Source organism: Eurytemora carolleeae, unplaced genomic scaffold (assembly GCF_000591075.1).
Source record: "Eurytemora carolleeae unplaced genomic scaffold, Eaff_2.0 scaffold117, whole genome shotgun sequence".
Taxonomy (NCBI): domain Eukaryota; kingdom Metazoa; phylum Arthropoda; class Copepoda; order Calanoida; family Temoridae; genus Eurytemora; species Eurytemora carolleeae.
The window spans coordinates 399,756-424,160 of record NW_019396401.1 but is presented as its reverse complement, the minus strand read 5'-3'; the positions used below and the strand labels follow the sequence as shown (position 1 = coordinate 424,160).

At 32.1% G+C, this 24,405-nt stretch overlaps 1 protein-coding gene across 3 annotated transcripts in view; it reads left to right on the top strand.

The window, feature by feature from the left end:
* The first annotated feature begins 10,275 nt into the window (after positions 1–10,275).
* Positions 10,276–24,405, top strand: part of LOC111702501 (transcription factor Sp8) — a 27,068-nt gene continuing 12,938 nt past the window's right edge. The window contains exons 1-4 of one of the 3 annotated variants that reach the window (XR_002765420.1): positions 10,276–10,827; positions 19,437–19,524; positions 22,207–22,301; positions 22,955–23,021. Coding sequence is in view for 1 of the 3 variants with exons in the window: in XM_023474221.1 (XP_023329989.1) it covers positions 10,495–10,827; positions 19,437–19,524; positions 22,207–22,301; positions 22,955–23,021 (583 nt within the window). In the remaining 2 variants the exon portion in view is untranslated. The remainder of the gene's footprint in view (positions 10,828–19,436; positions 19,525–22,206; positions 22,302–22,954; positions 23,022–24,405) is intronic. The other 2 variants (XM_023474221.1, XR_002765419.1) reach the window with 2 other exon arrangements.

The window sequence follows — 24,405 nt, the reverse complement described above, 5'->3', positions numbered from 1 at the left end:
ATAGAAACTAATATTATTTCTATTTGGACATTTTTTTAAAATACCGTGAGAAGAAAATTAAGATATCTTCATGGTAATTTTTCTCAAATCTTACCTTAAAGAGACTGTTTACGTGATTTCAAGCGACATAATTCATTTGTAGAGTGGAAGTTCCGATTCACAAAGGTACCCTTTGATACAAAGTTCAAGTAAATTCAAGTAAATTCAAGTAAATTGAATGTAAGTACGAAATCTTAAATGTTTTCAATCATATCTTCTTAAAGTATTCTTGAGAAATACAAATGTTTTGAATTTCTAATGTATAATTGGCAAATTTTTTCTCTCCTCATACTTACACGTAAAATCAAAACCAGGAGTGCTCCGATGTCACAAAATTATTTATACATGTTTTCTTTTAGAAATCTTATCATTTTTATCTCTTTTCTTCAAAAGTGAATTAGATCACATAAAAAATTGCGGATACTTTACTTTTTGATTTCCTGGAACCAGTTTCTGATCGAGTAGTTTAAATACGTTACATTAAAATGTATACAAACCCTATCCCCTGCCTTACCATCAGTATACATAACTTGCAAGATCGCCATCTAAATCAATCTAAAGTATTCACAAAAAGTTATTACCAGTAAATGTTTTTGAGTGATCCTCCATTTAAAAAAGAAAAGGAGCACACCTGATTCACAACGGTACCCTTGTAAACTTAATCTGATTAATAATATTGAAGATTCTGGCTTGAAAAGTATTTTATTCTGATTATTTCTCCAATACAGAAAAACCACAAATGAAAATTTACAGTTTTTAAATACAAAAACATGGATACTTAATTAATTATTGATCATACAAATTTTTATAAGCAATATAAAAAACATGTACTCCACTTTTACGAAACAAACTCCACTGTAGAAAATATCGCATTCCACTTTTAACTGAAGTAGATTGTATGCAAGATTAAAATCTTATCGAAAAGTTGTTAAAAGAACAAAAATGAGTTGAATTTCTAATAAATTAGCTTTTGCATACTTATACGCAATATCAAAAGTAGAGGAGCTACGAGGTAACAAATTCGTACAAGATTTGTCGCTTAGGTTTGGCTTTCTTCTTCTGACTTGTTTGCAGTGATTCTAGACATTAACTGATCTATGATCAAGGAGTATTGAATATTAGGGAGATGGAAACGACGCGCCCCGACCTACCTTATTATTACATTAATTCAGGAGTTTTGAACGTCGAATTTGCGCTCAAACTCAGGATTTACAGATCTTTAAAAAGTTTAATATGTCTCAAATGAATCCGAAAGAAGTTTTCCACAGCATTGCATACTCAGTTCAACTACCTTACATAGCCGGTCACTTCCTTTAATACAAACAATAACCTATTTTAAATACATGTACGCGGTATTTGTACACATCTCAGCACAGACCTTAAGACAGGGTATCGCTATGAAAACCAGTTTTGAAACCCGGGTTTCATGAATGGGGTTTTGTGGATATCAATATTTTTGTTATGAAATATTATTTTATTTCGTTTCTTCATATTTTTCATTTTTTCAAATATCTTAAATTAAATCATATGGTAGGTTGGGCCGCGTCGTTTCTATCTCCCTTCTATTCCTTACTCCTTGATCTAGATGAGTCGTGTTTAAGTCTGGACACTGTACAATTGTTACACAGATCTAATTCAGATTAAATCTTGATGAAATTAACTCTTTGTATGGATAATGTCTGCTCTTTATTGATAAGAACATGTTTATAGATAAAGCACGAGATCCCTGTGCACATACATATTAACATTCCTTCAAGTTTAGGGGTTTAACGTCGATATGTTGTTGATATCATAGCTTTTTCATTTGAAAATCTATAATTTTAAATTGTGATATTCAGATTTATCTCTCTCAGATTTTAAAGTAAAAAGTCAGTTGAAATTTGTGGCCAGTCCCCTTATTTACTGAAAACTACTTACTCAATTACTTTAGATAAAACAAAAGATTAAGTTTAAATTCAGTTAAAATTCATTCTTAGCATTTGAGACTAAAATATTAGATTTTCTGTAAAATTGCGCTCTTCACCTTAAGATACATTGTAGAATGTAGATTCAGGAGTTTCTGCCCCGTAAACCCACCTTAAGATACCTTGTAGAATGTTGATTTAGGAGTTTCTACACCGTAAACCCGCCTAAAGATACCTTGTAGAATGTAGATTTAGGAGTTTCTACCCCGTTAACCCACCTTAAGATACCTTGTAGAATGTAGATTTAGGAGTTTCTACCCCGTAAACCCGCCTAAGGATACCTTGTAGAATGTAGATTTAGGAGTATATACCCCGTTAACCCACCTTAAGATACCTTGTAGAATGTAGATTTAAGAGTTTCTACCCCGTTAACCCACCTTCAGATACCTTGTAGAATGTAGATTTAGGAGTTTCTACCCCGTAAACCCACCTAAAGATACCTTGTATGAATGTAGATTTAGGAGTTTCTACCCCGTAAACCCGCCTAAAGATACCTTGTAGAATGTAGATTTAGGAGTTTCTACCCCGTTAACCGCCTTAATATATTTTGTTCTTCTAAATAACTTTGTGCTTCAATAACTGAGAAGATCTGATTGAAACTATTTAAGATTTCGATCTTTTCAGTGAAATTAACTTTAGTTTAACATGACATACACGTTACTCACAAAGGATAAGACTTCAGAGACGATTTTACGGAATTTATTTATTCCGTTTTCTTACACTCAGATTTCCTTTTATGCCAAAACTGGCTTATATCTGTGCTTAGTCATTTGGTAAACCATCAAAATACTCAACTGAATGCATAATCCAAAAATTAAGCTTCCAATCGTCTTCTAATTTTTAGAGTTTTGGGTCGTCTTTACAGTTTCATCCATTGTGTGTAAGGGTGTATACATATGTATGTAGTTTAGATTTAATAATAACAAGTCAATGCTATAAGATAAATTATACAACTATTTTAAGGCAGCTGTAATATCTAGATTACAGATTATATACAGGCGCATGATTTAATTATATTTCTTAAATGATAAACTATGTTAACGTATCACAATATAGATAGATAGATAGATAGATAGATAGATAGATAGATAGATAGATAGATAGATAGATAGATAGATAGATAGATAGATAGATAGATAGATAGATAGATAGATAGATAGATAGATAGATAGATAGATAGATAGATAGATAGATAGATAGATAGATAGATAATAGTTCTTTGGAATCTAGATATTTGAATAATTGGAATGAGTACCCAAATATGGAAATTGGATGCAGAAAAACGGATGCAGCGAAAAATTACTTATCAATACATTTGTGTAAAAAAATAACTTTAAATCAATCTTATTCGGAGGGGTTAGGGGTTAGGAGGTTCGCCCCTCCGTGTATTTTTATTTTGACTGAAAAAATGCTTCTATCAAAAAGTTGTGGACTTTTCCTACCACCTCATAATTAATAAAATATGCGTACAGTATACAATTAATTATTAATGATTTTGTTAAATCACCCTGTATGTTAGGGAACGTGCAGTGCCGCGTGTGGGCCTCTCATAATATTCTCCCCATCTCTAAATCATCAAAGTGGGCAAAATAAATAAAAATATAAATATTTTTTTGACAGAAATGAAATACAACGATGAAGATGGATAAACTTGAATGAATATATAACCCTGATTCTCAGCATCCTGCTTACGTACTGCTCATTTATACTGCACTAGTAGGGTGGGGGGTGCAGAACAACTGCATGAGCCCCGTGAACTGACCTCCGGAGCCTCCTGATTCCCAGAATGACCTCCTAGCCAATCAAGACCATCTCCGTGCCTCAAGCTAAGTCTCTAAGCCTCCGCATTTCTTATTCCACGTCCAACATTCTTATCTCCAATAACAAATATTTGGCTTTTACATCCATCAAAAATCTCCACAGGATCAAAAAGTTTGTAATAATACATAGACAATTTGTAATAAAAAGTCAACTTAAAATGAGATTCAGACTTTTTTCTAAATGCCACAAATTCTTAAACTTGTGCATAACTATTGGAGCTTTTATATCGTTTCACAGGTGTATCAAGTAAGAATTAACTATATATCAGCACCAATTCATAAAACATAATAGTTAGCAGGGCTCATGCTTGCTCTGCACTTCCTCCCTCGCACTAAGCATTAGGACCTCTCCAGACCAGAGTTGAGAAGAAAGGCTAGAAAGGTCACAGAACAACAACAGAGACAGAGTTGAGAAAAGTGCCAACAAAGGAGTTGATTATTACGAGGAGAGGTGTCTGTATTCTGTCTAGAGATAACTTCATTCATTCATCCTTTCATCCCTCTCTTATTCCGTATTTATTCATCCCTCTCTCATACTTCATTCATGTATTCATCTCTCATTCTTCATTCATTCAATCCTCTCTTATTCTTTATTCATTCATTCATTAATACTTTTCATTCATTCCGCATGTATTAATCCTTTCATCCCTCTCTTATTCATTATTTTTTCATCCCTCTCTTATTCTTTAATATTTATTCCTCTCTCATTCTTCATTCATTCAATCCTCTCTTATTCCTTATTTATGCATACCTCTCTTTTTCTTTATTCATTCATTCCGCATTTATTATCCTTTCATCCCTCTCTTATTCATTATTTTTTATTCCTCTCTCATTCTTCATTCATTCAATCCTCTCTTATTCTTCATTCATTCAATCCTCTATTATTCTTCATTCATTCAATCATACTTTTCATTCATTTCGCATTTATTCATCCTTTCATCCCTCTCTTAGTCCTTATTCATTCCTCACTCTCTCATGCTCCATTCATTTACTCATCCCTCTTTCATTCTACATTCATTCATTTATCCCTTTCTCATTCTATAATTATTCATTCATCCGTCTCGCATTCTCCATTTGTTAATTCCTCCCTCTCTCATTCTTCATTTATTCATCCCAATCTCATTCTTCATTTATTCATCCCTCTCTCATTCTTCATTTATTCATCCCCTTCTCATTGTTTACACTACCAGTTTGCAAAGATATAGTGGCAAGTGTTCATTGATTTCTATGCTGCACCAAAGAAACAATAGTTGTTTTTGTAATTAAAACTATGTCCCCGCCAATTTCAAATGTGTAAAATATCTAACCTTTGTCATAATTACATCATTAACATTCGCGATTTTCTTTCAAATAGGTGTGATGTGAATCTAATGTACTGTACCGAGAGAACCAGAAAACAATGGAAGACGAAATTTTTACAATACTTACGTGTATTTGATGTTTTTACAAAGCAAATAGTTTTATTCTAGACACTTGGTTCAAATCATTAATTCAGTGAAATGGGTCTGCATGATTATACTGAAAAATTGCTGTGTCTCATCCTCATTGGACTTTTTGAAGTTATAGCTTGATTCTAAAAGTAGTCTTCCTATTTCAGAGTTGTCTGGTTATCACTGTAATATGGAAGAAAAACTGTAGGTATAAACGTAATCTTAGATGCACATTGCACAATCTTTTTTATATTCACAATTGCAAAATATTGCATTTTGTTAGCGCTAAATTTGGGGTTTGCACTTTTAGCAGAGCTGCAGTGTGTTCAAGGGTTCCTTCATACAGCCAATAATTAATTCTTTTATATTATTTAATTTTATTTTAGTTTAAAATTAAGAGCTTTACAAGCAATCATGTAGGTTCACAGATCACATCGGACTAACCAGAGTGAGCAGCATTCGGTTTCTTCTATTTGAAATCAAACGTGTTTTGGTATTTAATTCAATAATCATTTACTTTACGGATTTGTTTATTTTTTACATATTTATTCTAAATGCATATGCCAACAAAAAAGTATTTAAGAAAAAAGGCTGAAAAATTATGTTTAATGGGTCAAATTGTGATCGAAAGTCCCACCTTTCTGGAATATTGACAGAACCCTTAAATCCACGTGAGATACTACACGTCAAACTAAACAAAATTGAGATTAAAGTCTTAAATGTTTTCAATGATAACTACTCTTATCTATTGAGAAGGACGACAATGTTTTGAATTCCTAATGTATATTTGAATACTATTTCTTCTCTCATACATGGGTGTAAAAACAAAACTAGAGGATCTACGAGGTCACAAAGTCGCACCAGGAATATCGCATGAGGGTCAGGTACGATTCACAACGGCACTCTTAGAACCTCTATCTTGGTAACAAATAAACATTGAGGAAGTCTGTAAATTTTTCTCCATAGTCACTGCAGCAAAATTCCGCAAGTCACTTTCACAGAGGTGTCCCGATTGAAAAGTCTATACTCCATGATCAAAATTCCCAACATTTAAATTGAATTACTTAACACATATTTTTGTATTCTGTTTTTAACCTGCATTGCCTGTATCCCGCTATACGTAATAAGCCTTTGTTGTTTATGATTAGAATATAGTAAACTGACCTCTGTTTTGTAATTTAATAAACAATATATTATATTCTCTGCCACACCAGATGCATCATTCTCACTACAATCCTCTTGCTCTTAGGCTCACTCTCATTCAAAGGGGTTATCTGCAGACTAGATATACACAGTAGGGATTATCAATATTGGAATTTAGCCAACCGCCCGCCGGAGGTCGCTGCGTTTTCACCTAAAAAAACTATTGCAATCAAAAAAAATTCAAAATCGTCCATAAGGTTGCGATTAGACGATTTAGTATCGGAGAATTCACCGTGAGGCCATGAAATTTTTTTTTTAATTTTCATGTTATACATAATTTTCTTGGTTTAATGTTGAATTCAAATCTAAAAAGCGTTTTAAAAAAAATGAAAATTGAGTGAGTCAAAGCTAAGAAACTCATCAAAAACATTAATTTCTTTAAATTTTATATTTTTTAAAATGGTTTTCAAATCTGAATTCAACATGAAATTTCCAAGAAAATTGTATAACATATTTACTTTTTTGAAATATTTGTTGTTAGACCTTACAGCGATTTCTCCAATATTAAGTCGCCAATTCGCAACCCTATGAACGATTTTGAATTTTTTGATATTACAATATATTTTTTAAGTAAAAACGCAGCGACCTCCGTTGGGCTGTTGGCTGATTTCTAAAAAAGTCACAAATCAATCACCCTTAATACACAGACTACTCATAAGATCTCACTGGAATGGCTAAGCAGGCCTATAGTTGTCCCGGCACGACATGCTACATTTCCACGAAAGGTTTTTAACTGCGATCTAACGGCCACTTGTTGCATGTTATATCCATGCAGGGGTTAAGTTTTACACTTTTTAAAATAATACCCTAACTTTTTACTTAAAACATAAAGTTTATGAACTAAGTCTAATTTTGAAGGTTTTGTATTTCGTATCCAAAGGACCTTAAATATCCCTGAATGCAGACGTCTGTTTATTGGTCGTGTACTCTAGTTGTACAAAATGGAACCTGCTGTGGAAAATATCGCATATTCTAGCCTTTAATAGATCTCTGTACTCTCTTATCTTTGCATCATTCTCACCAATCCTCTAAACCTCTTATTCAAATGGGTTATTCACGACAATCTGACCTTCCTAGCCAGAGTATAGATTGAAACTTTTAAATATCTTTCGTTAACGCAATTAATTAAATTGAGATCGTTCACGAACGGAAACGGACAAAGAATGGAAAATGAACGTCAATGTCTGAACATGTTCAGCCTAGTTTAAAGACAGAAGGAGAAAGTAACATTTATGTGACAATACTGGTACGTCTTTGTGACCTCCTCTGGTATAGATTTTACCAAAGAATTATAATGTAAAGAGATTTATTTCAGAGGTGTACGCATTTTTCGTACTGCAGTGTACTGTCGCTGGGAGGTACAGTAAACACAAGACGGATGTCACAGTCTGAAATGGAATCCATTTTTACATAAAAAATCAATGAAATATGCTGGTGTGTTATGTTAATTATCAAAATTGAATGCTTTTATCCTCCTAGGAACACTGATGCCCCTATTCTTGTTTACAAACACCGCCCAGAGAGAACTGGTTTCAATATGTGCGCAGAGAATACGCAACAGCCATTAACTTTCCTCGCTGTATTATGTTGGATTTTACGTACAAGTAGGAGAAAAGCCCCTTTATTTTGTTACATATTTATAGAAATTCAAACATTGCCAATTATTGTTATTAGTTATGATTGAAAACATTAAGATTTCGATTTTACATTTAATTTACTCTAGTTTGTCGCGAGTCCCATTAAAGAAATATGCAATTGTCTATGAAATATCAAATCTATGAAATACTCTTTGCATAAATGAAATATTAAATCTATAAAAATTTCTTGCTCTATGATGTTATATCTATAAGGTTTCCTTTCTTTAAAAAAAACCTTTCTCTGAAATATCCTTTATTTGAAATATCCTTTCTATGAAATATCCTTTTTATGAAATATGTTTCTTTTAAATATCCTTTCTATGAATTATAATTTCAATGAGATATCCTTTCTATGAAATATCATTTCTATGAATTATCCTTTCGAAGAAATATTCTTTCTAAAAAAATCCTTTCTATGATATATTATTTCTATGAAATATCCTTTTTATGAAATATCATTTCTAAAAAATATCCATTCTATGAATTAAACTTTCAATGGGGGAGGGGTATGTGAGGGGGAGAAGTATAGTCTGTTATATAACAGATTGCGTGAAAGGTTGACACGAATCTTGAACTCGAGCTATCTAACTATTTATTCAAATATATACAATACATAGGCTTTTAGGGCGCTTCCCGCCCCCTTTCCTGTAAATAATTTTAGCTTTTAACTGTCGTTTTGAAAGTCGTCCATTTTCAATAAATTTCAAATTTTGGCGGATTTTCTTTTCGAATTGGCGCATTTTCAAAAACAAATCCAACCATTTTCCAGGAATTTTTTTCCTACTTTGATGATCCATAAACCTTCCCTGGGGTCATATGAGGTCCCACACAAAATATGGTCCCGATCGGTTCAGCCGAATATCGAATAAAGGGAATTAATGTTGGATTAAGAGAATGAATATTGTGTAAAGGGAATGAATATTGGATAAATGGAATAAATATTGTATAAAGAGAATGAATATTCGATAAAGGGCAAGAAAAGTGTATATAGGGAATAAATAGTGTATAAAGGAATAAAAAGTGAATAAATGAATAAAAAGTGTATATAGGGAATGAATAGTGTATAAAGAGATTGAATAGTGTATAAAAGGAATGAATAGTTGAAAAAAAGAATGATTATTTTCAACTAAAATGAAATTAATGAATGTTTTATTCTAATCTTTCTTCTGATTGTCTTTCATCTGCCTGGTAAATTTCAAACTAGAATTATCAATGCATTTTCTGAAACATTTTTTAGATTATAAATACATATTTCTTCGATCTCAGCTGATCTGTTAATCTATAACTCTATTATTCAAAATTAAAAGAAAGGGTTAAATTAGACCCGTAACTGAAAGATTTTTTGGGGAAAAGGGGAAGAGGTAAAAGAAAACTCGACCTAAAATTTTAGCTTAAAGTATGGGTTGGATAAAAATTGTCTCCCTGGTCCCCTTAGTTTCAAACTCTGTGTTTTCAATATCATAAAAAAATAATTTGCTTCTAGATTTCTAAAACTTTCAGATTACTTCCGTTTATAGAACGCCACCCCCCCCCAAAAAAAAAAAAAAAAAAAATTTAGTGGGGATTTTTCCATCATCCACCCCCTCCCCCTCCCCAGAAAACACCATGAGGTGCTTTACCCCATAAGAACATCTGATTTGGTTGCTTAGAAGTATTTAACAATGTATCTAGTTATTACATTTAAAAATAATTTAAGAAATTCCAGACATGAGCGCTAAAAGACTTAAAGATTGTAAATTTAGAATGTTGATTTGATTATTAATACATTTATTTTATTTTTATTCCAACATAAATTATTTTAAAAGTATGAAGCTTTTGTTTTTAAGTTTTTTTTAATTGGTTGTATCCCAATATATTAATGTATCTAACCGTATCTCTATATATTTATATTTTTATCTGTCTATCTTTGAACAGATTTGTATATGGTGTCAGAAAAAAATACCTAGAGTAAAAAATATTAGTTCAGACAGGAAGATTTTGTCAAACTATGTAACCTTGCAAACTAGAAAAACTTGTATACCTTTACATAAATAAAAAAAAATATTTGTAAATTAAAAATTTTTTCAGACAACCTGTAGATTTGTATATTTATCTGTTTATCCCGTAGCTAGGCAACAAGTGTTGCCCCCGGCTAAAGATGGTTGCGCCATCTCTCGGCGCTATGTGCGGCGCGCATCAAGAACTGGTTTGAGCGTCTTCAGATGGGTATGCAAGCTTATATTTGTAGTGGGCGCATGTAAGCTCCCCACGGTGAGCCACAGTTGTTCAGCACCCAGCTCATCATAAACTCAAACACACACACACCAAAGGCGAAAAATACAGCAATAAAAAAATCGTGAGATTATAAAAAAAAAATTTTAAAAATAATGTGATGACAATTTTTTTGTGAAATGGTCCAAGAATGGCCGGTCCAAGCATAGTGGTGAATGACGACTGGTCAATCCCCGCTAGTTCGTCAACCCGGTCATCCTTCTTGACCGGTTCTAGCTCGTCAACCCGGTCATCATCCTTCTTGACCGGCTCTACCTATAGGTCGGACCTACCTAACCTTGTGATTACAGGAGTGTCAGTGACCCAGCCTGGTGACCGGCTGGAAGTAGAGGGTGAGGGTGTGAGGGGGTCACCCGGGGGAAGGTGGAGGGTGGAGGAGGTTGACAAGATTTACCAGGGTGACCGCGATCACCTGGTGGATCAAGTAGTCCCTGAGCTACGGGTTCCCACAAATTTTACGATGGTAAATAAATTTCTCACAAATAAGGTGGATGAGGTGGACCAACGTTAAGCTAAAGTAAATTACTCGTTACATTAAAATCCTACATGTTTTTAATCATAATTCTACTTATTGGAGGGCTATGGAGAAGAACAAAACGTTTAGAATTTCTAATATATAACCGGAAAAAGTTTCTTTTTTTATACTTCTACAATAAATCAAAACTAGAGAAGCTACGAGGTCACAAAGTCTTACCGTTAATGTCTTATAAATTTACCCCTCCATCAGTGAACTTAATCAGATCACTATTCTCAAAAAACAACCCAATAATTAAGTTTTTTGATCTTGCTAAATCTGCTAATTAGATTTCTCATAAATAAAGTATTGAAGAGATGATTTACAGATGTGTGATACACCATGGGTTCAAGAAGGAAAGATTGTTCATTATGTACGATATTCGAATTAGCACAATGAAAAATTAAAACCGAATAAATAATTCTTGATTTCATCAAAATTGTCCCTAGAATGTTACAGTAAAAATTTGTTATCTCCAAAATGCGGCATTATTTTCATCAAAGTTAAATACTTTGTAATTTTAGATATATTGTACGTTTAAGCTTAAAACTTACAGTAAAAACTAAAATAAAATCCATCAATATTTGTAAACAGAAAATCCAAGAAAACTTAGTTTTATAATGAAACGACAGCATGAACATTTAAAAGCTTAAAAAAAGTTACTAGAATAAGGTGCGAGACTAACTAAAAAATCCTAGTATGATAGATTTTTTGTGGGATATTAACTCAAGCCCAAACCATGATATTCTATACTTTGAGTTTAGAATTCAAAGGTTAATTATATTTGGTTATCAAACTGAGGTTTACAGCAGTTTTATTGCAACTCCTTTTAGCATAATTTTACTGTTGCTTTAGCAGCTTTGCAATTCTTTAAAGATTATTCATTTTGCAATGTTGTTCCAAGATAATATTTGAAATGTTGTTCGAAGATAATATTTGAAATGTTGTTCGAAGATAATATTTGCAATGTTGTTCGCAGATAAAATTTGCAATGATGTTCGAAGATAATATTTGCAATGTTATTCGAAGATAATATTTGAAATGTTGTTCGAAGATAATATTTGGAATGTTGTTCGCAGATAATATTTGGAATGGTGTTCAAAGATTATATTTGCAATGGTGTTCAAAGATTATATTTGCAATGGTGTTCAAAGAATATATTTGCAATGGTGTTCGAAGATAATATTTGGAATGGTGTTAAAAGATTATATTTTCAATGGTGTTCAAAGATTATATTTGCAATGGTGTTCAAAGATTATATTTGCAATGGTGTTTGAAGATAATATTTGGAATGGTGTTCAAAGATTATATTTGCAATGGTGTTCGAAGATAATATTTGCAATGGTGTTCAAAGATTATATTTGCAATGGTGTTCGAAGATAATATTTGGAATGGTGTTAAAAGATTATATTTGCAATGGTGTTCAAAGATTATATTTGCAATGGTGTTCAAAGATTATATTTGCAATGGTGTTCGAAGATAATATTTGGAATGGTGTTCAAAGATTATATTTGCAATGGTGTTCAAAGATTATATTTGCAATGGTGTTCAAAGATTATATTTGCAATGGTGTTCGAAGATAATATTTGAAATGACATACAACTGTTCCTACAAAATGAAAGTTTTTAAAAATAATTATGGCGAAGAAAATTATAACTTATAATTTTTACGATACTATCTTTTTTCTCGTTAAAGTCACTGCTGCAAGGAATAAATTTAGTTTTTAGAAAGATTTTAGATTTTAAGCTAAGCTTCTAATTTTCTTTTTAAATATAGTATCTTTTGTCGACTATTATGCTACATTTCTAAAGCTTCTGAAATGACATTTTATTTTTTCTAAAAATCTTATTACGATACCTTCTTTATTAGCGTTTAAATCATTTAACAAGTGAGAAACGTAACGTTATGTGGTTATTCAGAATAAAATGTATTGAACACTAGCCTCAAACTCTAATACATCAATGCCTACAACCTGAGGGCCAAATTTAAATAATTTGAGCCGCGGCTTAAATTTGAGACGAGGCTCAAATATGGTTGGTTCCACTTAAAATTGTATTCAATGTTTCAAGATTTAAGCCGGCGCTCAATTGAAGCCCGTTTTTGGCAGATTTGAGACGCGGCTTAAATTTATTAAATTCGGACTCTGATGGTATAAACTTTACTGCATGCAAGGACGAAATATTTCATGACTGAGGAATACGATACCGTCCTATAACTCGTTGGAGTCACTCGACTTGAACTAATGTTTTCAATTAAAAGCGAGAAAGGCCTTTGAGGAAAAATTCCGCGGACTGAGCCTTTAATAATTGTTTATTTTATGAAGATAAATTGAAATCTCTTCACGCAACTTTATATCCACCGGTAACCTTCATTTCTTTAAAACTTATGCTTATATTGGTTCTCTTACAAAACATATTCCTCAGTTTCCATTCAGAAAACATGAAGTGGACGGGCGTGCATTATTTTACGTACAAAAAGTTAATGCAATAAATGATGATTTTGCACTTGCAAATTCATCTTTAGTTTACGCTGCGAATACATAGGTTTTGCGTTGTCTCAACTCTGTTTATTGTCTGTCTCGTCTCAAGCATTGTTTTAACAATTTCAAATAAAGTTTTTAAAATACATTTTTTTAATTGACAGAAAAAGTTTAGAATAGAAAAATATACACTTATCGACAAATAAATTTCTGAAAGTGTTTCGAGAAGACTAAGAACATTCCATTTTACCGTCAGAAAGTGTTGCCGAAAATTGCTTTAATTTCAAATTTTAAAGCAGACATACAGAAAGCCAATGTTTCAATATATCTACTTTCTTATATAATTAAACATTTGTTTAATATCTACGATTATGTCCCCTCCCCCCTCTCCCGGCCTTACACTCTCATTAAAAGTGACTCAAGTTCATTTAAGGGCATTATTCAAGCCCTAGCTGTGCAAACCATGATGTGCTGCTTTTGAATCATATTTTACAACCAACATTACTCAAATCTTCTATTAGCAGTTTATATTCCATAAACTTTATTTAATTCAGGAATAAAAAAGTTGATGTGCGTTAAACTAGACAAAGTTTATATTCATTTTAATAAACACATCCAAGGAATAAATTGGAACTTTTGAATGAAATAAACCGTCTGAACGCGATATCCTGAGTGGGAACTTTTGATTAAACAGCTGACTCTAATTTTAGCGATATTTTTGTAGTAAGATATGGATTAGTGTTCTATGAAGTTACGACCTCTGAAATACAATCAAATAAAAGACGACATATGAAAGTCAGTGGAGTCCCAAAAAGTAGAAAATCTGCATCAAATTGGTAACTTTGCTAACTGTTTTTCGAGTTTTTGATTGCTTCTATTGGTTATTTGTAAGGTTGACAAAGTACACCTTAAATTAGTTATGCTGCACTTTTAAATCTGATTTTCTTTGCAACCCAATATCGTAAAATGTTGTATTTTAAACCATGAATTCTGTGTAAAACATCAAATAATCTAAATTTGAAATATCAGAGATTTACACCATCAGGTTGCTAATTTTTATGTTTTCTCAAGATTAGTTATCAAGTCATGCATTTTGTCAATACTAATAACTAATAACTATATATAACTATCTTTGTATAGTATTAATAGTAAGAGTTTAATTATTGGAAAACTCAGTTTCTTTGCAAAAAAAAACTGATTTTTTTCCTCTAAAATGAATTTACTTAAAATTTTTTGAAAATTTCATGAGAAAGGGTGATGGAATGTGTATGTTGACGTTTAAAAAAACTGGTTTTCTTTTTTTAAACTTAAACCATGAATAGATAGATAGTTGAATTATTCTAAAAGATTAACTAGACAACTGCACTGTAAAACTATTATAATCTTCATAGAACAAGATTAAGGTTAGAGAGATGTAATGGCAGAAAATCAAAATGAGAAGTGTGTGAAAAATTCAAGAATTATGGAAAATTTTGCTAGTTTATAAACAATTTCGATGATTTTTATGTTTTAAAAAAAGATTTTTTTGTTTTTTGCAGAATTTGTTAAGATTGAAATAAAACAGTATTTGTATCCTCAGTTGTCGTGTTTTTAACTTATTACTGAAACTTAAATTAACTTTAATTTTACTTAAAGGGACTGTAAGCGTAATTTTAAGTGCCCTTTTCAAAGATTATAACTTCCGATTTATAATGGTAGCCCTAGAAGCTTTGTCTTATTAAGTATGAATAAGATATCCAAGTTTTTTCCACTGTATATTTTCATTTGTGGTTTCTCTGCAAAATTAAATTGCTCATTTCTTGCTTTATCTTACAGCTTATTTATCATGCAGATTAGGTTTCAAGGTTACCGTTGTAAATCGGGTGTTGCCATTTTTACATGGAGGGTCATTTAAAATTACGCGTACAGTCCCTTTGATAGCCAGAATGTTTATACTTCTTGTGCCAAAAATTTGAAGAAAATATTTGTTGAAATTCAAAATATTTTGTTAAATAATTTCAAGGCTGATTGGAGTTTGATACTGAACTGCTTTTCATTGCATGCTTTCCAATCAATCTCATTCTTTTCTACAGGGTGTCTCGTTTTACATACAACCAGTGTATGCAGGGTGAACTGGGAAAATCTACAAAGATATGACAATTTAAAAAAAGATACGTCTGATTAAGATTCATGGTTTCCCAGAAATTTAATTATTAATAAAATGAATAAAAAGCATCATTTTGTTTCGTGTGATAATAATCAAATAATGTATCAATATAAACTGTATACACTGTTCACTGTACAGACATTATAAAGTTATAATCTGTACTTAATACAGGATTATCCGCAAAGGATTAGACTGCTATTTTATCAAAAAAAAATTGAAAAGTTTTAATATTGAGAGCATAAACAATAATCAGAGGCGTAGTCATGTAGGGGCTATGTGGGCTAAGCCCCCCCCCTCGACAAATTCTAGACTTCGCCCTTGATAATAATTTTGTTATATTTTGTAGCAGAAGTGACAATTATTAGAACATAAAAATTAATTTTATTTTTCACAAAACTACAGAGCTTTTCATATTCTTACTGTCATCATTTGATTTTGCGGTAAATATTATCATGAAAAAGGCTGTCTTTTACATTTGTTTTCGATTAAGAATTGAAAACAAGCCAAGTTTTGTAAGTAATCTGTTATGCAAGAAATGATAAGAATAACACGTATATATATATACACAAATAACACACCAAACTATAAAGTTAAAATCTATGCAACATTACTGGCACAAGTTTATGACCTCGTAGCTCCTCTAGTATTAGAAACTTTATCACTTTATCCGAGTAAATAAAATTAATTCAGAACATCTCTATTCTTCTTGATAGCTCTTTAAAAAGAGGATTTAAATGAGAATTAACTAGAATAGGATTTAATGTCAAAACAATCAACATTAAATACAATTAAAAATCAAGTTCTAAGGAAACAAGATTTAAGAAAGATAGTATAACGAAGGAACTACAGTGATACTCATAAAGCTATGGTATAGTAAGAAGACTTTTAAACTCAATCATAAAAATATGATGTTTTCAATTGGTAAAAATATTTGCTTTATTTCTTATTCCACAGATTTGTGGGACTCACTGTAACAGATGACGAATAGATAATAAGTAGGTAGTGACTAGGGAGGTATACGTGTACTGTATTTGTCGAATTTATTTATGAAAAAACGTTTTAACAGTTGCTTTCTAATCAAATCATTAAGCAAAATTGGCCTGCGTTCACTGAACAATTACAATGTCTAACAGTCGTCTTAATATTCTACAGTTTTATGAGTCCCACTGAACTAGGTAGCTAATGGTGTCTAGGCACTGGACTTGGATACCTAGTGTTTACTTTTATCTAAAATAAACACTAGATGAAGGCCTTCTCGTGCATAGGTTCATTTTTAGGCAAATACATTTGAATAGGGTAGCGTGCAAGCTTACTTAGGAATACATGGGTAACTTGGGTAGTGTATTCTTTAAAATATGTAGTTAGGGAGCAGTGGTAAAAAATACAGAGATACAGCGGTGCAAAAATACATTAAGAAACAAAGATTAAATAATACAAAGACACAAGGTTATAGAGCTAAGATACAGATTTGTAAAGATATAGAGCTAGCTACAGATTTAAACATATAAAGATACATAAATGTAGAGACATAGAGATATTGAGATACAGAGATACAGAGATACAGAGAAATAAAGATACAGAGATATAGAGATATAGAGATACAGAGATATAGAGATACAGAGATATAGAGATACAGAGATATAGAGATACAGAGATATAGAGATACAGAGATAGAGGGATACATAGTTGCAGAGATTCAGATACAAATAGATACGGATATGTCAAGTTAAAGAGATTAAACAAATACAGCAATTAAGAATTAGTACATAGATACAGCAATAAAGAGCTATTGAGATACAATTGTTACTTGTACAGAAATGAAGAAAGATAAAGGGACAACGAAAGATACAGGGATACAGGGATACAGGGATACAGGGATACAGGAATACAGGGATACAGGGATACAGGGATACAGGGATACAGGGATACAGGGATACAGGGATACAGGGATACAGGGATACAGGGATACAGGGATACAGGGGTACAGGGATACAGGGATAAAAGATACTGAGAAAGACAAATACAAGAATACAAGGATCAGGTTACCAGGATTACGGATACAAATATTAGCGATACAGGGATAACTGATACACGGATTACGGATACAGGGATTACACAAACAAGATGTATGAAGATACATCGTGACAATATTCTTTTGAATTTTTGAATTAACTATGGATGCAGCACTGTTAAATGTGTTAAGCTGAAAGATTGAAGTTAAGGTGTTTTGATTCTAAATTAGGCCTGGTACTGCTGAGTTTCGCCCACAAATAAGATTTCTCACAGAAAGCTCGTCTTTCCTCTGGCTAAAGCTAATTGCAATGTGCAATAATTATTGCGCAGAATTACACAATAACATAAAAAAAGATAAAAGCCATTAACCAGACAATTTGGGTACCAACGCAAGTGGATTTTACTTGCGCGCAATTACGAGCCCTGTAATTTCCGCGGAATTCCACTGAATTCCGCACAATTCCTCGAAATGCGAGAACAGGTGCGTGCAATTCCGCGCAACGAAATTTCGAATGAAAACCCTACAGACAGTAAAAAAGATGCTGGTTAGAAAGAAAAAAACGTTGTAAAACATAGACAGAGAAGAAATGAAGACGAATCAAGCAGACAAGTATTAACAAATACAGGGTGGCCCATTAAACATTACAGTCGATCGACGACGTAAAGAAAGTACTTAAACATCATACGTTTTGTAAGCTTCAAATGAATCCAATAAAATTTTACCACAATACTATAACATTCTCAATTCAACTACCATACATTACGCCGGTCACTCCCTTTCAGAAATGTTCTGGAAGTGGCACACCTCCTGAAGCCTTTTTTTTACAAAAATTGTCCTTTTGACGATCAAATACGACCTTTACGCCGTCGATTCTTTTAACTGTCATGATTACTGGGACACCCTGTATATAAAAAAGCTAACACGTGGTTGAATTGAAAGCTTGAAAACTAGACATGAAGACATACATTCATAAAACCAGAAAACATCGTTATGTTAAGCAAAAAAAATCTTCTTTTTATTATAAATAAATCCCCTTTTTGGGTTATTGCTGTATTCTTTTTTCTCTTTTGTATTTCATTTTCTACTTCTGCTTTTTATTCTAATTACGATGAATGATAGTATCTTATCAAATTTGGACCTTTTTTTGTAAAAATTATTTAATACAGTCAAAACAAAAATCGTTCACCCAATTTATTAATTCCGCGAATCACAAAAGTGGAAAATTCTCGTCACATTTTAAATGTTTTAACGCACAGAAAAAAAAAGATATTTTATTGGATGATAAATGTTGCTCTAAATATAACAACGAGGTTGCGTGATTCATAAAGTATAAAAATCTTATTTTCTTTAACAAAAACATGATTATAACAATGTACAATGTACATAGAGTGTACTGTGTATATTTAAAAGTTGTAAAGCCAACTGTTGTATTGAATATCATGTTGTGTGTAAACCATCCTACAAATATAACGTTGAACACAACTTGTAAAAGTCAATCCGAACCATTCAAATAATACAATTTGCCAAAACAGATAGACAGCGTCGTGTACAAACAGACAGACAGATACTTTAACAGACAGACAGACGGATACTTAAACGGACAGACAGACAGATACTTAAACAGACTTATACGTTAACAGACAGACAGACGGATACTCAAACATACAGATACAGATACAGATAAAGATACAGATACAGATACAGATACAGATATAGATCCAAATACATATACAGATACAGATACAGATACAGATACAGATATAGATACAAATACATACAAATAATGATACAGATAAAAAGATTCGTTTAAGTTAAAATTAGGGCCCAGATTATTTTCCAAATGGATTTATTTATTGACTCATAGAATGCCAGATTTTAATACTTAAAAAAATTCTGTCTTACAACTTTTTAAATTTTAGCAGAGTGAAGTTGAGCCGTATCCAGAGAGGTCAGGAGGCTGGAATCCATACGCTTCAAATCTTCCCTTTTCAGAGTTCTTTAAACAAGGTAGATATCCTTTCTCAGAGTTCTTTAAACAAGATAGATATCCTTTCTCAGAGTTCTTTAAACAAGGTAGATATCCTTTATAGAGTTCTTTAAACAAGATAGATATCCTGTTTAAGAGTTCTTTAAACAAGGTAGATATCCTGTCTAGAGTTCTTTAAACAAGGTAAATATCCTTTATAGAGTTCTTTAAAAAGGTAGATATCCTGTCTAGAGTTCTTTAAACAAGGTAAATATCCTTTATAGAGTTCTTTAAACAAGGTAGATATCCTTTCTCAAAGTTCTTTAAACAAAATAGATATCCTTTATAGAGTTCTTTAAACAAGGTAGTTATCCTTTCTCAAAGTTCTTTAAACAAGGTAAATATCCTTTCTCAGAGTTCTTTAAACAAGGTTGATAATTGATATCCTTTGTCAAATTTTTTAAAACAAAGTAGATATCCTTTCTCATCGTTCTTTCAGCAAGGTAGATATCCTTTCTCAGAGTTCTTTAAACAAGGTAGATATCCTTTCTCAGAGTTCTTTAAACAAGGTAGATATCCTTTCTCATAGTTCTTTAAACAAGGTAGATATCCTTTCTCAGAGTTATTTAAACAAGGTAGATATCCTTTCTCATAGTTCTTTAACAAGGTAGATATAGTTCATTAAACAGGGTACATATCACTTCTCAGGGTTCTTTAAACAAGGTAGATATCACTTCTCAGGGTTCTTTAAACAAGGTAGATATCCAAATTTTCTTCAGTACATTGATTAGCTTAGTCTGATCAAGCATGATTTGAGTACCAATGTTTTTATTTTGTTTTTTTTTCTGTTTATTTTCTTTTGTGGTTTCTCTGCAAAAGTGACTCGCGAGTTTCGCATTTCTTATATTTACTAGAAACAATTGATAATTTATCAGAATTGGACACTTTTTTAGTAAAAAAACGACGTTAGCTTCCAGATTTTTAATTATATTAAGGTTTCAATGGTACCGTTGTGAATCGAAATCGGGCATATTACTGAGAGTCATTTAAAATATCGTTCACAGTCCCTTTAAAGTTTCCATAAATTACCAAAGAGAACTGTGACGTGTCTCTGTGGGATGGGTCTCTGTCAACGGGGGTCAACAATAAGGGGGGCAGAGGGAGGTGTAGAAGACCAGGGGGGGCCAGGCCCCTGGCAGTTACATGGACTTTAAACATAAATACCAACAGGGAAGATTCATCAAACAAACATTAAATATTTTAACTTTTACAAAATATAGAAAATAATGGATGGGCCAGGGGGGCGGCGTCTAAGGATTAAGAAGGCCTAAGGAGAATCGTTATGCCATGGAAGCATTTTATTTCTGTAGGGGTAAAGGAATTCAGTCTGTGACACAAACTCTGATTTTCTAATTACTATTTCTTTGCAACCCAGTGCCGAAACCTTAGATATTTCAAACTATGAATTCTGTTTTAGATCGAATAATTCAAGTCTGAAATATCAACGGTTTACACCATCAAGTTGCAAAGATAAAGGGGTTTGAAACTTTATTTTGTGGCAAAGACTCAATTCCTTTAACTCAACTGGCGGTCTCAACTTTAAAACGTTACTTAACTTGCATGACACAGATTGATTTCAACCTTTATTTGGACACTATAGAAAATGCGGAAAACATCCTTTTCACTTTACATTCACTGTTAAACTTTCTAAATGTTAAAAGCCAGAAAAAATCTAAAGTCTTTGATGGCTTTCTTACAAAGTATGTAGCAATATATAAAGGAATTGAAAATGCGAAATTCTTCTCTATTCTATATCTAAGTGCAAAAGTAAATATTTGCACAGAACTTGGCATACCGCACATTTTCGCCTAATCGACAAAGAGCGAGCTTTTTTTTAAATCTCAACAATCTGCAAAGTTTAAATCAAAGCTATTCAATTTGAATTTGTTAAACATGGATCACTGTTTTTAATTCATTTTTTACTTATTTTAGTTGGTTATAAGGTTGCAAAGTATCTTGTTTTTTAGGCATTAAAGTTTATCCATGTTTCTAAATTCATATTTATAAGCTTGTTCAAAATAAAACATCCGCCATAAATAGTTTTTTTATTAAATGTGTACGATAAACAAGATTGTGGTAAGTTGAACTCCTAGATAATGTGGTACATATCTAGGTCTGGATTGTGGTAAAGTTGATCACCTAGATAATGTGGTATATGTTAAGGTCTAGATTGTGGTAAAGTTGATCTTCTAGATAATGTGGTATATATCTAGTTCTGGATTGTGGTAAAGTTGATCACCTAGATAATGTGGTATATATCTAGGTCTGGATTGCGGTAAAGTTGACCTACTAGATAATGTGGTATATTTCTAGGTCTAGATTGTGGTAAAGTTGACCTACTAGATAATGTGGTATATATCTAGGTCTGGATTGTGGTAAAGTTGATCTCCTAGATAATGTGGTATATATCTAGGTCTGGATTGTGGTAAAGTTGGTCTCCAAGATAATGTGGTATATATCTAGGTCTGGATTGTGGTAAAGTTGACCTCCTAGATAATGTGGTATATATCTAGGTCTGGATTGTGGTAAAGTTGACCTCCTAGATAATGTGGTATATATCTAGGTCTAGATTGTGGTGAAGTTGACCAGCTAGATAATGTGGTATATATCTAGGTCTGGATTGTGGTAAAGTTGACCTCCTAGATAATGTGGTATATATCTAGGTCTGGATTGTGGTAAAGTTGACCTACTAGATGATGGTTCAGGGCTTGTGAGTTTAGTGGATCAAAATACAATAATTATAGAACCCGACTCAGAGGTAAATAATATTATGTTATAAACCTATTCGATTTAAACTTTTTCCGATTTTCTCATTAAAGTTTCTGATTTGTTGCCTCAAATTCTAGTTTTTAATCCTTATATCTTTGCAGCTAATGGTATTAAACTTTGATATTTTATACTTAGACTAAGCAAAGTTTAAGGCTATTATATAGTTTTTTTCTTATAATGAGCAGAGTAGTAGAGAATTTACTGCTTGTTGAAACAGAAAAATACGGAATAGGAAGACGACTTTCATACTTAAGTTCAGGCTCTAAATACATCCTTTTTACATGAGACACAGGACTTGTGCAGTTTGAACAGACCCATTTCAATTAATAAGTTGATTATGTTGCTAATTAAACTACATCAAATACACTTAATTATTGCTTAAATGCTGTACCTTCCTTTTCCACAGTTTTTGGGGTTTTACCGTGGTTAAGAAACTTAAGACCACATTTAGAGATAAAAATTCCCCCTTTTTAGAGGTTGCTGGAGAATATTATGTAAGGGGAACAAATTAACGTTCAAGAATAAGTAAAACATTCGGGAAAATGGCGTCAAACTTTAAAATTTTCATTTTAAATCATTATTTAGTCTTAATATTTGGGACCAAAATATAAAACCAAATATTTAAAAAAAATATTATTTTAGGTTAAAGATGAACTGAAAGAATTTAATGTATTGCACACCTCAAACCATTTAATTAGCATTCATAAAGGTATGTGTTCTAACATTTTCATGTCAATTTTTAATATAAATTACGTAATTTGCAGTAAATATTTTTAAACAATGTAAAATCGCACCTTTTTCTATTTTCTAAAAAACAGTTGGTTATTTGTAAATAAAACTTGCTCACCAACGACGTCACCTGTTTAGAAAGCATAAACTTCTTTCCTGGTTACAAAATCGAATAATTGTGAAGTAAAAGTTAAATTAAAATCTTACATATTTTTAATCATAACTCCTCACGTTAAAAACCTATTGAGAAGAAATAATAAATTTACTTTACTTGTGCCTAAATCAAAACTAGAGGATCTACTAGGTCACAAAGTCATTCCAATAATGTCACATGGATTTGACCTTCTCTTTCTGTATACTTTAGATCATTTTTAAACAAATCCCAATTCCCAACCCTTCTCTCTAGCACTAGAATTATATCATTTTCTTCTCAATACACAGGAGTTTGTCCTTACTCTTTTAAAGAGTATTGAATTACTGTTTCTGTCTAGGGGAGCGAAATTTTAAAAAGAACCTAAAAGGAACCTTCACTGCCACTAAAAATAACTTAAATTTTTGAAATTTTCTTTATTTTTAACAGATGAACATTTTCCTTTGGCTGCTCTTATTTTACATCTAACACTGTAGGGCTTAAAATGGGTTTAATAGGACGTATAATTTCAAGTTACGTCATGTTTATAGAATATACGATTCCCAACTGTACCATTAAAAGTTTTGACATCAAAATGAGCTATAATTCACGCACAAAATTTATTATTTTTAATCCAGTATGGTTTCTCTCAAAAAGTGACTCGTGCATTTCTGCTTGCAGAAACATTGGAGAAAACTTTCATAATCAAACAATTTTCTAGCTACATAGAAAAATTACAACATTATTGATTAGATACCGTTGTGAATAGGGCATGTCCCTCTTTAAATAGAAGTTCACTTAAAATTACAAAAGTCCCTTTAATTGAGTTGCAGATCGTCATACAAATCTCGTCCTTTTTGTGTAACTATGTAGTCTTTTACTCTTTAGGGATCTTTAAAATAAATATTTTTGTTTTGTTTTTACACCTAGTTCTACAAAACCATGAATCACAAGCTTTCACATGAAGACACTGATCTTATCTTGAAAAATCCGGTTTTTCGCGTTAAAAAATCTTGCATAGGTTGGAGCTTAAAGATTAACATTTGAGAGAGAAAAAATGTTTTATTGTTTTGAGGCGGATCCATAGAATACTTAATAGAAGAGGTTTAGTTTCCTGGGAATAATGGAGGGGGTTAAATGAATAAAAGATGGAGGAGGATTGGGGTTGGATTGGGGTTGGACTGGGGTTGGATTGGGGTTGGATGGAGGAGGATTAGGTTGGATTGGGGTTGGA